Genomic DNA, 17084 nt, shown 5'->3' with positions numbered 1-17084 from the left:
CCATAGGAACCTCGTGGAGTTCCACAAATGCGAAGCCCTGTACCTGGGAGGGAACAGGCCCGGGCGCTGGGGCCGCCGGGGGGGAAGCTCTGCAGAAGAGAACCTGGAAGCTCCACGGACAAGCTGAGGCAGAGTCACCCGCGTGCCCTACAGCGACGAAGGCAAATCACCAACTGCACCGCGTTACCAAGAGCGAAACCAGCAGGCCGAGAGAAGGAATTCTTGCCTGCTGCCGGGCCCTCGTGAGGCAACATGTAGAGTATTTTGTCCAGTTGCGGGCTCTCCCAGTAAAAGAGAGACCTTGACATACTGGACTCAGGAGAGGGGAGGGCCATGAGATGGTCGGGGGGCTCACACACCATGTACGAGGAAAGACTGAGGGAAGGGGGCCTGATCAGCCCAGAGCAGAGAAGGATGAGGGAGGAACTAACTGGAGACTGCTGCTACCCACTGGGTGCGGTGAAGACAACGGAGCCAGATTTTTCTGAGAGAGCACAGCAAAGAACCTGCAGTCAGAGGAGTTCATCTGGCAGGGCACTCCTGTCTAGGGGCTTCTGCGGAGGCTGGCAGTGAGAGTACCAGCTCTCCTATAAAATTCAGGAGATAGAAAAACAAAACCTCACTTGAAGCTTTCCTGTCTTTCATTAATAAAATCTTGTCAGTGATCATCCTTTATTCACATGTTTTGTGTAAAACTGCCTGAATCTTCCAGCAGATTATTTGCTCCCCCTGGACATTGCTTTTGTCTCCTTGCATTACTCCCTCAAGACACTACATTTAAATCACATCTGAAGAGCCATTTGTTTAGTTCTCTCCTTGAAGAACTAATTTTAAAAATCTTTTTCCACTTGTTTTAACAAAAACTCATTAGCAAACTTGAGCTATATCAATTTAGTTTTACGTCTACATGCCTGACTTTAACGGTGTTTCCATCCTGCACATAAGCAGCAGCAGCCGCCCAGTGAAGAGGCATTACTACAGCCCATGTCCTGCTTCCAACAGGTCTGAAAACACTTCAGCAGTTTTATAACAAGAAATACACTTTTCCCAAAATTGCAATTCACAGGCCAAATTTCTACCCGCAAACTAACTGGCAGGCAAGTTGCAAACCAATTAAAAAGAGTTCACAGTGGAAATGCTGACAAGTCTTTGACAGCAGCAGTGACCCCAGGACACAGCTTTCACGGCTGAAAGGACAAAGCAAGCTGTATTCCTGCACGCTCCAGCTACAAATCAGCTCTGCTATCCCAGCCAGAATCCCCATAGCTGGTATTTTCCCTGTGAATGAGAAAGTCAGCAGCAGCCATGCACACACCACACAAAAAGCCTGTGGTGTCTGGCAAAAAAGAAGTCATGAAACTATGGTGGCCATGACACTGCTCAGATGTGGTAGGTGGCTCCCACTGGACAACAGTAAATTGTTAACAAACATTTATTGAGAGCAACTTCCATTTCAGGTCCCAGCTAAGGAGAGCTGTGGGGTTCGCTGCTCCACAGGGCCCAGCATTCACCACACCAAGGTTCAGCCAGATACAAGTCAAAATACCCAAACACGTAAGCAGTGCTTTGTAATATAAACTGGTACGCAATAAAATATTTATGTTTTGGTTTTATCTGCTGATCACTGCACCCACTTAGAAAAAATGAATTATGATTTCTTAACATATAACTATATATATATATATATATATATAACTATAAGGGAAAGTGCTAAAAAAGAAAACCAAGATCTGTGCATCTGACCACAACGTTTAGCACTAACAGTCCTTTTAACACTGCATATTTCAAAACACCTCAGAAAAGCTGGTAAGTATTATCTACTGCTTTACACATAAAGGAAAGAAGTAAAGAATAAATTACTTTCCTAAGGTCATGAATCAGTAAAAAGGAAAAAGAAAAGCCTGCTGTGGTCCCAAGTAAGACCAGTGCCCTTTCCACTGGGCTTCACTGCTCCCTCCATTCACTAATGTTTGTCAGGACACAGACACATGATATCTCAAATCATGTCACAATTTTTCAGCTTAATCTACTGTAGAATAGTTTACAAGCAGTGCAGGCTGAGCTCTGCTTTTAAAGGCTACACAATGGTAAGCCAGGCGTAGTTCTATTTATCAGCTGATGGCTAAGCATCACAGCACCAGGATATTAAAAAAATGACACTGTTTTTGTTCAAAACTACCAAAGGCTTTAACAGTATAGACAGAAAACTCTCTCTGAGATGTCTTCAGGTCTTCAGAGAACAAGAGACAGATGCACACAGGGATCAGGTTCAGCGACACAAGAACTAACTGAGCATGGAAATGCCTCTGGATATTTACGGAACCAGAGGGGCTGCCCACAGCCTCAGGCTCTGAGCACAGTTAAAGGTATGGACATGTGAAGGATTTGTCACACTGTGGTGAGCTAGTCCATGGCAAGTAGCTGAAAGCACGACAGCTCAGCTCTCAACCAAAAGGGGTAAATTGGTTTCATTTTTACTGGGGGCTGTTCCAAAGTTTGCACACAGTTCAAGGCTACGTGCTGCTAAGCCCACACCAGGGCTTGTCCCGTGCTGTTCATCTGTGCACACTCTAACACAGCCACTCAAACCGAGATGAAAGGGTCATAAAACAAGAACGGAGAATAACAGCACTGAAAAAAATCGGAATCGATATTGTGTGAACAAAGAAGGTTTTCACTTGGACAAAAAAAAAAAAAAAAAAAAGAGACATAAATTCAGTGTGGTGGGAAAGAAGAGAAAAACATATATATGAGCCTGTGAAAGCAGGATAGAAGAGATTACAGGAAGTCTGCAGAAAGCCTCTCACTGAGAGCTGCTTTAACAGCCGAAGGATATCTGTGTTGTCGTGGCCCAGCAGCCCGAGGAGGGACTGCACAGCGTTCAGCTCCACCAGCAGGTGATACAGGTCTGGCATGGTGGCGATCACGTGCATCTCCTGAATGATGTCATTTAAGTCCAGTTCAGACTCCATGAACCTGCGGCAAGACAAAAGCAATTAATAAAAAGGCAAAAAGTCCACCCGTTGTGTTCAGCGCACAGCCCTGTCAAAACAGCGGCCACCACCTCCCGGGAGGCGCCAGGGAAGAGGCGTCACCCCAGCGCGTGTGGCCCCCGCACCTCGATCCTCCCGCCGCGGTCACAGCGGCGTCACCGGGCCCCGACTCCTCGAGGTGTTCTGTGCCCCACCCCGTCCCGCACCCGCCCCTGGGAGTTTAGTCATGTAGTAGGATAAGCTTCCTACTACATAATTTACATAGAGTAAATAAGCAGATTTGTTCCTATTCTGTAAATCAGTTCTAGAACTCTGGTAAAAAAATAATTTTTAAAAGTCAAGAGGTTGTGGCTACACAGAAAACCCTGCACAGAAACCATTCTCCAGAGCGACGCACCTTCCCTTGCTACCACGTATTAGCACGTGGGTTGTATTAGTCTGAAGTGCAGCCCAGAAAAAAAATTTGCCTAAAAGAACAACAAACTGGACAAAAAATAATGGCACTCAAGTGTAGGAAGAAATTAATTTACCGTGAAGAACAAAACTCCATGAACGGAGGAAGAGGCTCCCTAGAACCGCAGGTGTGGAAACAAACACAGACACAGCCTGGCCGCCAGCCGCACCCAGCCCCTTCCCTCCCCGCAGCATCTGAAACCTCCACCACATGACATTATCTTCTTCCCACACAGACCACTGACTGCACACGCAAGCACACACCTTCACACAAAATGATGGCATGAAATCTTTAATTATTTGGAAAGCAAAACTCACTAATCCAGGATCTCAATCTTTCAGGCCACCCCCCCCACCTGCCTGTCAGTGAGGAAGAGGCAGCGCAGAGGAGGAGCCCCCAAACCCCAGCGAGCTGCCCGTGGCCGATGATGCTGGGGGAGCTCCTGAGCTCCTTCCCTCGATTTTCTCTCTCAGTTTCTCTCTCTGAGAACCAAGCCACTTACTTAGATACCGAAACTAACGAAACTTCACTGAATTTGTGCGTTCCCAAAATAAAAACAACAAACTCCTGAAGTTTCACAATCTAGAATATTAACAACAGCGAGAATTTAATAAACTAGAACTTTGCCCTTCATTGCTAATTATTCTTTTCATGCTGCCAGCCATATACCGGCCACCACCAGAGTCTTGATAACGCTGTTTTTAATTAACAAAGTTAGTTTCAAATACAATTTAGAAGAACTACATGGCAATAACTGCTGTCACACAAGCCTTAGGTAACCAAAACCAGCTGTATATTCAAGAAATTGATTTAGGGCTGAAACCCAAAACCAAAAATAAAAAAGATAACAGAGAGGGACCGAGCATAATCTTACTTCTCTGGATTGTCAGGAAACTTGATCCGCAGCTCCTGGTTTTTGTAAGATCTCTTCTCAAAGGTGAGAATCATCTTCTTCACTGAACTTTCATCCAAAGGTTCCTCCTAACCAAACCAAAAGGGCAGAAAACAGAGTTTTGGATGGTTGGAACAATCACCCGGCAAATGCGAAAGGGCGAGTACAGCGACATGGTGAGAGTGGAGCCGGGCCCAGGCCCTCGGGGAACAAGCGCAGCCCCGGGCAGTCTCACGGCAGAGCTGCCCCGGCACCTGCCCCCCACTGCTACTCAGTGATTTACTCCAACTCTGACCCAAGCGAGTTCCCCAAAGCAAAACCTTCAAAGGCGAGATTTTATAAGCCAGGGGTTTACCAGTGGAAGGTTCTTTGGGAAAGAACCAGAAGAGCTTCCCTACACTTTCAAAACTGAGTATCAATGAAAAAACATCAGTTCTGCTGTGGCTCAGCCCTGAGCTGTTCTTTTACACCCGTTACCACCTGGCACCATCAGCGCGTATTGAGGCTTTTGCCTCCCACACATTAACCTGCATTAGCAGTTCAGGGTCAGGAATAGTTTCTTTTCCAAAGTCCATTGAGCTATTTCGTTTTGCAGTCTACATCTAACTGCCCTGAGCTTATCTTCTTTTGTATTTTCCTCACTTGGATAAGCTTCTACTTCTATTTTAAAGTCTTTTTCTAAAGAAAAAAATAATCAATATTTTACTCTAGTTTCTTCCAAGGTGTTTCTCAGTTGGCATTGTACATTCACTGTACCACAGCACAGTAACTTTAGGTACCTCCCTGACACCTACAAACACGATTCGGTTATCTTCCTTGTTTCACAATTTTAGTGCACTTAATAAAACATTGATATAGATTTTCTCGTGTAACCTCTTCCCTCTCCTCTATTTGATTATGTTACAATCACTACTAAAGAGAAATCCTCAAAATGAAAAAGCAACCAGACCCCTTCACATCTTAAGCCAAGTTCCGTGTCCCATCCCCTGTGCAGGATTAAATCAAGAGATGCTTCTGGTGGTGAAGACTCTTTGGTTAGCGACTCTAAGCAGCAATCCTGTATGAGAGAGAAAACGTCTATTTCTTCAGCAAACTCCATCACAATAATACCACCAGTCCAAGTCTTTGGTTATTACTGGATTTCCAACGTTCTCAGGCCCGACCTGTCTCAGCACCGCCCCACTCGTGTCACCATCCCATTCAGGGAATCGGTACTACAGGGCCCAAACCAGATTCTTCCTGCAATGGGCCTTCATACACAAAGTCACACATGCTGACACTGCTTCCCTCTATTTCATTTGATTCTTTGCTTTCTCTAACATATATCACTGCAATATCTCCATTAGGATCGGCTCCGTATCTTGTATTTAATTTGCATTCAGTATTAGAGTGTCCTACAGATTTGTTTCCTTCCATCAGATTTACTGGTACAAAGCCCATTTTGATGGCACTTACACGAACTGCATTCCAGGATAATAAACAAGAGATTTTGGCTCTAAAGAAACCTTGGACTTCCAGCCCTTAAAATGTCTGGGTGGGAGAACTCCACTTGACAAAAACGAGGGACTTGTACGCTGCAGGAATCCACAAGACTCCAGCCAGTCGAGAGGACTTTGGCTGCGTCCATTTGTCCTCCCTGGAGCTCAAATGCTACAGAAATCCTGTGTTATCTTTCTCTGCTATCAGCAACAACTGCAATGGCAATAGCTCAACATCAAAAAAATGAGGGAGATTTTCAGGGATGAACGCTAGCAATGCTGTATACAAAGGACAATGATATTTTACAAAGCTACATGATTCTGCAGTGGTGAATATCACTTGTTTTTTTATCAAACAGGACACAGGCAGCAGGAAGCAAATATCTTCTAGATTTATACCAATCCATGTGTCACATTTATAAAGTGATCTTTTCCCTGGCCCTTGGCAGAAAGGCCAATGCTGCATTGGATTTCTGTCTCCAAGGCTTGAAATCATTTACCCTTGACAGCTGCTATCCCCCTCCTCTGACCCCAGCCCTTTCTCCTATAGAAGAACGTTTGTTTATTTGCTGCTGCTGCTGCACAGCTACGAAGAGGGGGAGAGTGGGAGAAGCTGCACGGCTGGGGGTAGTGATGAGAACAATAGAGCTAGGAAACCACTCAGAACACAGAAACTATTTCCTAAAAATGTGTTTTAGAAGGTGATTTGGGTGTTCCCAGCCTAAAACAAAGATTAGGCTTGAAAGCTTTCCCTTCCCCCTCCCTTTTGCCCCCCTCCCGCCCCCTTTAGACCTTCCGAGGGTATCTCTGAGAAGCCCCGTTTGAAATGACTGAATACCCCCCCGGGCAGGAAAGTAAAGCCACAACCATCAGCCTCATCATCTACATGGTGAGAAATGGAAATCACAGAGAAGTGATTTAGTGTTTGCTTATTTCCCACTGCCTCCCCTTTCCCACAGGACACTAGTGATTTACTTCCTCCTCTTCCTCTTCTCCATCCCTCTCAATTATCTGAAGAAGTTTCTTCTTCTCGTCATCAGTTTCTTCCAGCGCAACAGCCTCCTCTTCCCTGTGACGACTGTGCTCTCGTGCACTGGCTTGTTTCCGACGTGCTTTGATTTCTTCTTCCTCTTCATCACGGGGTCTTTTTGTCCCTCGGTTAGGCTAAAGTCAGAGAAATAAGGTGAGTGAATACAAGCCTTTTGTGATCCTGGCAAACCAGAATACCAATATGACAAGGCATACTGAGGAAATTCTTACAACTTGTTTAAAACATTTGCTTACACAACGCTTAACAACTCTGAAAACTGGAAAGGAAATTAATTTAGTGAAGTGGAACATCACATGAGTAGATGAATGGCTCTGCCAAGAGCTATGTCAACATCCTACCTTGTTTGATCTATGAACACAATTCACGGGAAAATATCCCCAGAGGCAGCAAAGACTGGTATTTCAAAGCGAAGAAGTGGCCAAACTGAAGCGCTCGGCGGCCGGACAGCTGACCATCCTCAGGCCCCGGCATCAGCTACACCAGCTGAGACAACCTCATCTTTTACAGACAGAAGACCAATATGCTCAAGCAGAGAGCAGTGAAAGATCATTTTTTACCCACCTAGTATAGGAGGTTGTATCGAATTCTTGTGTGCATCCTAATTCACCTTGACTTCCCCCAGCCTTCTGTCTGAAGTCTGCTGACACCTGCGCACAGACCCAGCCCAATTCAGAGCACCAAGACAGAGGCAGCGCTGCTCGCTGCCGTTTTGGGGGGGCTCGGCACCAGGTGAAGCGGTGCCCATACCTTTAGCGTTCGCTCGGAACAGCCTATTGTTTTATTCCACAATTCCTATGCAATTATCAAAATTAAAGGTAATTTGCCAGGCACAAGAAAAAGTCCATTAACCCTCATCCCATGTTTTAATTTAGGCAAAAAGGGATGAAAGAATTTGCAGAAGGAAAAACTCTCTCCCTTCAAAAACTACAAGGATGTTAAATTTGGTCTCTCATACTTTTTTGAAGGACAGCCAAGCTGGGAGTGCTGGAGCACTCCATGCTCTGTAACTACAGGAACACAAAGCTTAATTCTGTACTATTTAAAAGGAGCCCATGTGTTAAGAACAATGAAAACAATAAGAAAAATATTTTTACTTTCTATCACCGCTCAAGTTGCCTGATAGATGATTTCGTAACACCGTTAGGTCTAACGTTTGTCCAGCCCATTTCATAAAACATTATCTGGCAGGAAGACCCCACTCCTCTGCTCTGTGCGACCCTCTGTTTGAAATCAGAGCAGTCCCATCGTGCTTTCAGGAACACAAGATTTGCTTTTTAACTGAGATTTGGGTTCTCCTCGGGTTTGGTTCAAAGCAGGATGCAGAGGGAATAGGTGACAGTGCCATTCTCCTGCCAGGTCCAGCACGAGTGCGGGCGTCAAGGTGGGAACTTCCAGCTCCCCAGCAGGTTGGGAACTTTTGGGCCCCAAAGGGTAATAAATCTTTCAGGCTCATAAGGCAATCCCACTGCGATTCCGATGAGCATGCTGCAGACCCCAGCGGCATGCCCTGCACAACCCAGAGAGACTGATGGATTTATTTTTCACTACAAATGAAAAGCTAGCAAATGAAAGCTCTGCTCTCAAGCAAACTCTGCTTTCAGGACAGATGTAAAACAAAAAACAAAACCCAAACAAACCAAAACAAGATCCCCCTGAAATCACTTACAGTGTTACTTATAATGAGAAGCAGACTGGACAGCAGAGTGACCAAGATCACGGTGTTTTCGGGGTCACCATGTTGTCACCACTTTGAGGAAGATGCAGAATCAGGTTTCCCAGTCAACACATCAGCACAAATCAAAGCTCAAGAAGCTCCCAGGTAGACCTATTCAAACCCTGTTATCTATCTCCTTCCTCCCTCCATCTTCTCTGCTGTTTCCATTACGGATGGTACACTCCTGACTTAAAACCCTTCTAAAGTGCTCCCCTGCACTTTTAAAGCCGTTACTCAGCTCATAATTCAATAGCTGTGAAGTAGAAGCAGACCCGGAGATTCTTTGAAATGAAAAATTTATTTGCTTGGAGGGTTTGGGGCGTTGGTTTGAGGTTTTTTTTGTTGTTGGGGTGTTTTTAAAGCAGATTCCTACTACTTATCTTCTAGGTACATTAAAATACAATTTCACATAGATCCATTTGGAAACAAATGTGTTATTGTCAACAACCACTAATTCAAACCCTCCCCAAGCAATCAGCAACCCAATAAAGAAAAAGAAAAAAGGTGCTCTTCTAAATTACATCATCTAAGGAAAAAACTTCAGTAAACACATATTCCTTACTCAGTGCCCTTAATGGCCCACAGGTCTCTGTCCTTCCTATGTCCTTCCTCTCACTCCTCAGTAATACCCAACTCATTGTAAACCACCTCTGACAGAGTAATATTACAAACACAGACATAGAAATTAGTGACACAGTAAGTCCTGAAATTACAGCAAACAGCCCCGCAAGATTTGCCTTGGATGTTCCTGATTTGGGGAGTCAGAATCACATTCCTCGCTCTCATTTCTGAACATTAAGAAAGGAACAAAACCCTCCGTGAGACGGCAGCTGTAATGAGGGACCAAGGGAGCTGGTGGCTTGTCAGATGCAAAGTAATGTACCATGGGAAGGGACTATATCACCAGAACAAAATCTAAATTAAAACTCCATCATGAAACCAACCCCATTTCCTCTGAGTACACAATCCTTAGTATCAGAATTTACACCCTGCTTCAATCTCAATTATTTTATCCTTTTTGTATTTATGCATTGTTGGGGGGGAAGAATCTTCTACAATACATAACAGAAATCATTATGATAAATTACGGAAGTGCCCCGCGTGCAATTATTAATGCTGCCAACATATTGGCAATAGACAGTAATTGAATTCCCGGGGAAACGCTATTAAGCAGGCATTAAGGTTTTTCCTTTTGTTATTGATGTTATGCAAAACCTTCCTCAGAATATTGCAGTTTTCCAACCAGCACTATTAAAACTAAGAAATCAAGGCATAAGTGAAACACCTGGGTTTCTGCTCATTTCACAAGAGATGCACAGTCAGGAACAACTGATTTAAGGCAAGCATTAGTTTCTGTTCATTGGTTTTCATCTTTGGTTTGCGTTTGTATTTCCTGAAGGACTGTTACCAACCAACAAGAATTAAGCACACGCTCATTGTTGCACTAAGACTGGGGCATTTTGCTCAGCAAACACATATATTGTGTCTAAACACGCTTATTTAAATAATTTTGTAAGCTTCACACACATCTACACAAGTTTTGCCTTTCTGGTAGAAAAGGGAAAGTTAATCATTTGATAAATAAAATGTGGGGATTTTTTACTCGGTTGTGCTAAGGTGCATTTGGCAAGAAGATGGAATTCATTAGAAAACGCACAAGAAAAGCATTTTTAAATTGTTTTGTTAGTTAAGCTTAATTTTGTTCCTGTTGAATGCGATGCATTCACAGTAATTTATTCAGAAGACATTTTCATTTAAATCTAACACTGATATCACCACGCAAAAAACAACGAATACAAAAGGGTTTAAAAAAAGCCAACATTGATAAAACACAATAAAGTAAACAAAAGCTGGTGACTGGTAAAGGGAGAATTATCTGTTTCTCTTCTAGTCTTCAGCTGTACTTGCTTCGGAGACGAACGGACACGTCCCAGGCTGTTACAGCCCGGGTCTGAGGCTCCGGGTGGCGGAGCCGCTCGGGGAACACGCACCGGCCGCGTCAGGCAGAGCTGCCCCGCGGCCGGCAGCACCCACCCGTGTGCGGCGAAGGGGAGAGAAACCACCTCCTAAATCAGGGAACAATGATCTGCCCAGGGCCCCTGCCTGGTCTCCCTCAAAGCAGCGATTGCACATTAATTCCAGGATTAAGTATCCCCTAGAAGCTGAAAACACAATGCTTAGGCCCCTGATCGCTTCCAGCCTTCTCCAAACGTCAGGAAGGTTTAGAGAAGTCTCAGTAACGGAGTGTCATATTACTAAGACATCTGCTTTGAAAGTAACCTTGTTACTGTGAAGCTCAGAAATTATTTGTTAATGAAATCTGAAACAAATCTTCGTAAGTGATGCAGCTTCTTTTGTGACCACATCTCAGCCTGCTCAAGAGCCACTGCAGAGAGCTACCCATCAGCTGCCCATTTAGGACTCCCGAAAGCAAGCGCCAAACCTCCAGAGGTATCTTCAATAACTTCTTCATTTTGTTTCCAACATTCGTGATAAATCAGGCTGCTATCAATCTTACTTTTCATTGTTTTTTCTTCCTGAAGAAGATGGTGCAGGATCTCAGCGTTAAACACTGGAAGAACTGGTACCAGTACCTGGTTTTCCTGGTACCAGGAAAATCCAGACATCTCAGGAAGTCCCAAGACATCCAAAATCACACAAACTGAGGCAAACAAAAGGAAAAATGTGCACTGTACCCACATGGACTTCAGAGAGAATGAAGCCCTGTCCTCCCCAGACTCGCTCCCCGGGCTCCACACCGCCCCGAGGAGCGCGGCGCAGTGCAGGGCCCTTCCCTGACAGACTTTGGCATGCACTCCGCTGTGGTGGCCAAAGACAATGCATCAAGAAATAAACTACAGATTCACTCACAACCCCATTAGCGTACGGACACCGGATCCGTAGTGGGGGGCCTGTGCTGCCCAGGAGCAGAGCCCGGCCGAGCGCCGCGCGCCAGCGGCCGAGACGGTGATGGCTCCTCTGTTTAACCCGTCGGCGGGACAAGAGCTACTGGGGTAATAAGGCTGCAAGTCGTCAACAGCCCACTCGGCTGAGCTGCCTCTGCCATCAGATGCATCCATTACACTGCGAATTTACAGTAAATTATCTACCCCAGCAGCAGAAATCATGATGTGCTGCCACTGACAGGCGGAGACCCATCCCACTCCAAACTCACTCAACCCATCAAACAACGATCGCCCGGCTCGGTGACATCAGACCGTAGCCCATTATTTACTGCTTCTTTTGTTATTTGATTTTACTAATATTCCATTAAAAAATTAGCGATTTGCAATGATCACTCACAGTGGTGAAATCTGCATTTAATGAGAATTAAAATAATCTCGCTTATTCCCTCGCAAGACAATTGAAAGCGATCTCTGAAAAAAACGGAGCTGGCTGTGTCCCCTCAATTACGCTCCCTAATCGGAGACCAGGCGCAGAGGATCTGGGCACAGCCTTTCTGGGCAGAACAGCAGCAATATTTAATCATCGGTTTAGACCATCTGCAACTGTTTTGCAGCAACACATAAAGTTTATGGATTCTTGAGCTTTGTATAAACTGCCAGGTGCTGTTTAATTGTATTTTTTGTTGCAAAAGGTTCCTTTTCCCCACTCTGGCAGACACTTGGTGCTGAACTGGTGGCACAGCGCCTGAAATGTTCCATGCCAAGTTTGGCACTGAGGGAGAACATCTTGATTAAGCAAGGGCACAGATTAGGCATTTAGAGGAGACAAATTCAAAACAGTGTAAGAGAAAAACAATTATTCCAGGTCGTGCCGAGGGGAGCTGAGAAGAGTGACTCGTTTGCAGCAGGAGATTAAAATCCGACAGCCGAGGCGCACACCACCCACCACCCAGCCCACCCGTCTGACGGCCGGTGCCACCCCTGCACCAGGGGGGAACGAGGAGATCTTGAGCCACTCCTCAGCCCCGCGCAGGAAACCCCCCGGACCTGCGCTCCAGCCCAACCTTACAACACCAGACAGAAAACTGGAGCAGGTCAGGAGCTGTCGAAGGAGCCACTGAGCCGCCTCCCGCCAGAGGCAGCAGCCCGCAGCAACGCTCACTTCATTTACCTGCCACGCACTGGGCAGCATCCCCTCAGTGGCACAGCCACAACAGAAGTCTGATTGTTCTGAATTTTATGCATTCAGTGGACAAGAATGTACATTTCTAAAAACGAGACAGGAGGGCACTGGCTCCGCTGTCTCCAAGAGCCGTGGCAGACGCCTGACCCGCGCAGGAAGGGTGGCAGCGAAATCTGTTGTTTCCAACTTCTTTTTCCATCTTTCAGCCAGAAGCCCCCTCACAGAAGGGAATCTCGTTTTCTCAGAATCAGAGTGATTTATCTGCCTTCTGCTCCTCCACCCCTTTCACCTGTATTCACCCCTTTACCTAATTCTGGAGGTCTGGATTCAGCGACACTGAAATCCAACACTGACTCTGCAGCGTTATCTCATCCGCTGACACGGGACCCATCTGCATTCACCTGAGAGACCAGGAGAGCACAGAGCCAGGACAAACCCTTCAGGAACCATTTCAGCAGTTGGTTGAAAGCTGCAGAATGTTTTGTCCCGCAGCTAAGAATACTTCCAGCAGCAAAAAACTAAATTAAAATTGAAATACCCAGCAGCTAAGCAGCATTTCTTCACCTCTAGCCCCCAGAGAACACAGCCCCACGTTGTCATAAACAGTTCCCCACATCGCCGCACGGCAAGTGCATCCAGCGGAAAGCTGTACAAAATCAAAGCGACCCACGCGAAGGGGATGCACGCTTTCCTCCAGAGCTGAAGGCAGTCCTGCAGACTTCATATTTTCAGAGCAAAAGTAAAACCAACAAACAAAAAACCCAGACTAGAACCTGGTTAAAAACCTACAACAAACAAACACTCAACACAGATTTACCTTCCTGTGCCTTAGGTGTAAATGACACCACAGACCAAGTACAGGACAACATCATTAACTGTAACTGAGGCGGAGGAGACCAAAGAATTAAAGGAACATGAGAAAAGATCATTCTAATTTGATACTGAAAAATCACAGAAGAAATGGTAGGTAGAGAAATACAAAATTAGGGCAGACCCCGGAAGGCAGGACTACGCTGGCAGCACCACCCGAACGGATGAAGCGGGAAGGATGTCAGAGACAGAGCGATCCACGGAAGGAAACAGCCTGGAGCTGAATCAAGGAGGAGTCTAGTGAAGTTCTCAAAGACTGTTCTTACAGCCATACTCCAGGGTTTTATACCGCTGGGAAAAGAAGATGGGAAATTTCTCAAACCCAGAGGTAACTTTCCCTCTTTCCCTGTGCATCTCAAAATAACACATTCTGAAAGCGCAGACGCGTCCTGAACAGTGGGACGCTCTTCTCACCTCAGCAGAGCAGGAGAGCATGCAGGACCTCGTCCCACAGAGATCCCAGGCTATGAATTAAGAAGCAGATCTAGTCACGTAACTCCCCCACTCCATCTACCTATAATGTCTTAGAGTCCTTTTCTTACCCACCGATTCAGCAGGGAAAAGCCACCGTTGCAGTTTATCCAAGAATTAAAGTCCAAGCCAGCACTACCGCACGCACAAATCGCAGCAGAAGTATCAAACCCCCATTGCAAATCAGGACTCTCATTCTCCGACCCACGGGGGAACGGGCTAAACCCGCTCCTGGGACAATAAATGTGCAATCTACCACCTCTGCTTTAAACTGCCCCCCAAACTACCAACACACAACAATCAGGTGCTGAGAGAAGAGAAACTCTCACGAGATGAAACGAAACTTTTATAAGAAAGCTTTTTTAAAACACTTTGTTAAACATCAAATTGAATAGGTTTTGTCATAAAACAGGTAGGGGAAAAGCACGAGAACACGAGCATGAAACAAGCAACAGGCGCCCGGCAGCGAGGACATCAAACCAACCGGCACAGTCGTGACCCCGAGGAGCCCCCGGTAACCGGGTCCCACCGGGGCACCGCTTCTCTGAAGGAGGGGGGAAGAGAGGCCCCCAGAAGTCCGCGACACCGTAACCGGGTCCCGTGAGAGCGCACGGGGAGCGGCCGGGCAGGCCCCGCTCAGCGCCCGCCACAGGCCCGCGGCCGGGCCGGGAACTGCCGCGCCGCGGGGCTACGGGCGAGGGCAGCTCCGCGCTCCCAGCCGGGGCCGCGCTCGTGCCGGCAGGAAGGGCCGGGCTGGCCCCGGGGCTCTTCCCCGCGCTCCCACCGGCCCAGGCCCCGCGGCAGCAGCCGGGCCCCGCCGCCCTGACGGGCCTCGCCACCGCCGGTCCCGCTCGGCGCTCCCCCCACCCCCGCCCCAGCCCCCCGGGAGCCCCCGCGGCGCCGCTCACCTGGTAACTGAGCAGCTCCCCCACGTCCATGGCACCGACCGGGCCCCGCCACCGGGAAACTGTCGCCAACGACTGGGGCCGCGCGACAGCGTGCCGTAAAGCAGGGAGCGCAGGCGGGCCGCGAGGGCGCCACTCTGCCGGAAAGCGAGAAGCGGGAGGCGCCACACTGCCGTAAAGCAGCCCCGGGATGGTTGAGGGCGGCAGAGGGTAGAGGGCAAAGGTCAGGGGGCAGAGGTCAGGGGTCGGGCCCAGGCGGCTCTGGCGCGGCGCGGCGCGGGCGGGGAGCGGGGGGCGGCAGCCGCGTCCAACGGGCCGTGCTGACCCCGGGGGCCGCCCCACAGCCCCGGGCCCGGGCAGCACCTCGGGGGTCCCCGGGGACCTGGCTGAGGGGAGCGGCTGGGCCCGAGCGAAACGTCGTCACAAACCGAGGGGGAGCGGCAGATGGGGAGGGCGAGTCCCCTCCCGAGGGACGGGGCCCGCGGGCACCCCCCTGCCCCCAGCCGCAGCCCCGGTGGCAGCAGCGTCCGGTGCCGTGGGTGAAGTGGGGACCCTGGGTCCCATCTGCGCGGTGACACCGGGGCTGGGCGCTGCCGTCACCCGAAGTGGGGGAGCGTGACACCACAGCGAAGCCCCCGGGAGCCGACCCGCACCCCTGCAGAGCGGGGGCACCCGCAATCAGGGGTTTCTTTTGATGCGTTTTCTGTAACCTTCTGCGAATCCTTCCCGGGGCTGAGGCTTGGGAACGCAGGAGGCTGCTGGCAGCGTTTATTGACAACACAATTCTATTTATATACAGCGTCATTAACCGCTGTCACCTTGAGAACAGGCCAACAACTGAGCGCTGAGTGCAGCGGGAGGGATGTGACCATCCCTCTGTTTGCTGAGGTCGTGACAAATAGCTCTGTAATTCAACAAGATGCAGAGCCACAGACAGATCAGGACATTTTTCAATTTAACAAATATGAATAATTAGAAGAGAGTCGACTTGGCCAAAATCTTATTGAATTTATTTCAGCTATGCTTTTAAAAAACAGTTTTGAGCTAAAATAATTTTTCATACCATAATGATCGTAGCTATTAAGCAGTTATCTCAGTAGGAATCTGGTTTGAGAACACTCAACGAAATTAAAAATATATATAATGTTTTCAAAGAAGTCCCTCTCATCCCCTGTTGTTTCAAGAAAACATGGGAGATATCAGTCATGGCAAAATTAACTCAACAAATCTGCATGTTAAAGATGAGATAAATAGAAGATAATTATTGGATCATCTGCCTCGGCTTTACGGGGCGCTCAGACAATTCACCAGCTGTGAGCCCAGAGCGTTGCCGTTGGACCCGTCCTGGGGACCGTGGAGCAGCGGCGGTGACCGACACCACGCGTGGCGCTGCGGGAGGTGGGGGCTGACCCTCCGCCCCGACGGGAGCGCCGGGCACCGCCGTCCTCCTGCGCCCACGTTTCTCCTCCCTGTTCCCTGTTATTTCCCTCAAATCGTCTCTCCCCCGGCACACCACCCTCAATACGTGTTGTCCCGCGTCTGGCGGCGGTGGGTGCGCCGGGTGACGTGAGCTGCGGGTGGGGACAGGCTGCGCGGCCGCAGACCCGACAGCGCCGGGACGGGGCGGGACACGCGGGGCCGGGGGACGCGGCGGCGGGAGCTGCGCGGCGCTGGCACGGGACGAGGCACGGCACAACCGCCGCCAGCTCACGAGCTGCCAACGCCCTGTCACCGTGCGGGGCCGCCGGCCTCGGCCTGCCAGACCCCGAGGGGTGGAAACGCACCCAGCACTGGGCGGGAGTCGGGCAAAGGGAATCATCTTCAGGTTGGAAAAAGGAAACCTGAGTGCAGGGAGCGCGGCCGGCACCTCCCGCCTGAGGCTTCTTGTTAGACAAAGGGATAGAAAATGGTCGATCTGCTTCCCTGGGAGGACTGTGAGGCCAGGGAGGATGTACAGAAAAACAAAGTCAGGAATTTGAGAAGTGGCTGCTGCATTAACCAAATTACACAAAACTCGATAGCCAGGCATCCACAGCCTCGTGGGAAGGGCACGACAGCTCAGGCGCCGGTTCTCGCCCTGACGGCTGGAAATCCGGCAGAGGCACGGCCCAGCGCCCCGCGCCTGCGAAGGCAAATTAATGGTGAGAACCCCAGCGCTGAGAGGAAG

General features: G+C 48.5%; 1 protein-coding gene across 2 annotated transcripts in view; it reads right to left on the bottom strand.

Moving 5' to 3' along the window:
* The window catches only part of CTNNBL1 (catenin beta like 1), a 55522-nt gene extending 40497 nt beyond the window's left edge, over positions 1-15025 (bottom strand). Inside the window, exons 1-4 of one of the 2 annotated variants that reach the window (XM_074888045.1) lie at positions 14921-15025; positions 6793-6981; positions 4322-4428; positions 2808-2976 (exon numbers count right to left, since the gene is read on the bottom strand). In XM_074888045.1, the coding sequence (XP_074744146.1) occupies positions 2808-2976; positions 4322-4428; positions 6793-6981; positions 14921-14950 (495 nt within the window). In that variant the 5' untranslated portion in view covers positions 14951-15025. The remainder of the gene's footprint in view (positions 1-2807; positions 2977-4321; positions 4429-6792; positions 6982-14920) is intronic. The other variant, XM_074888044.1, reaches the window with a different exon arrangement.
* Positions 15026-17084: the final 2059 nt, after the last annotated feature.

This window comes from Strix uralensis, chromosome 18 (genome assembly GCF_047716275.1).
Source record: "Strix uralensis isolate ZFMK-TIS-50842 chromosome 18, bStrUra1, whole genome shotgun sequence".
NCBI lineage: Eukaryota > Metazoa > Chordata > Aves > Strigiformes > Strigidae > Strix > Strix uralensis.
This window is presented reverse-complemented; position numbering and strand designations above follow the sequence as displayed.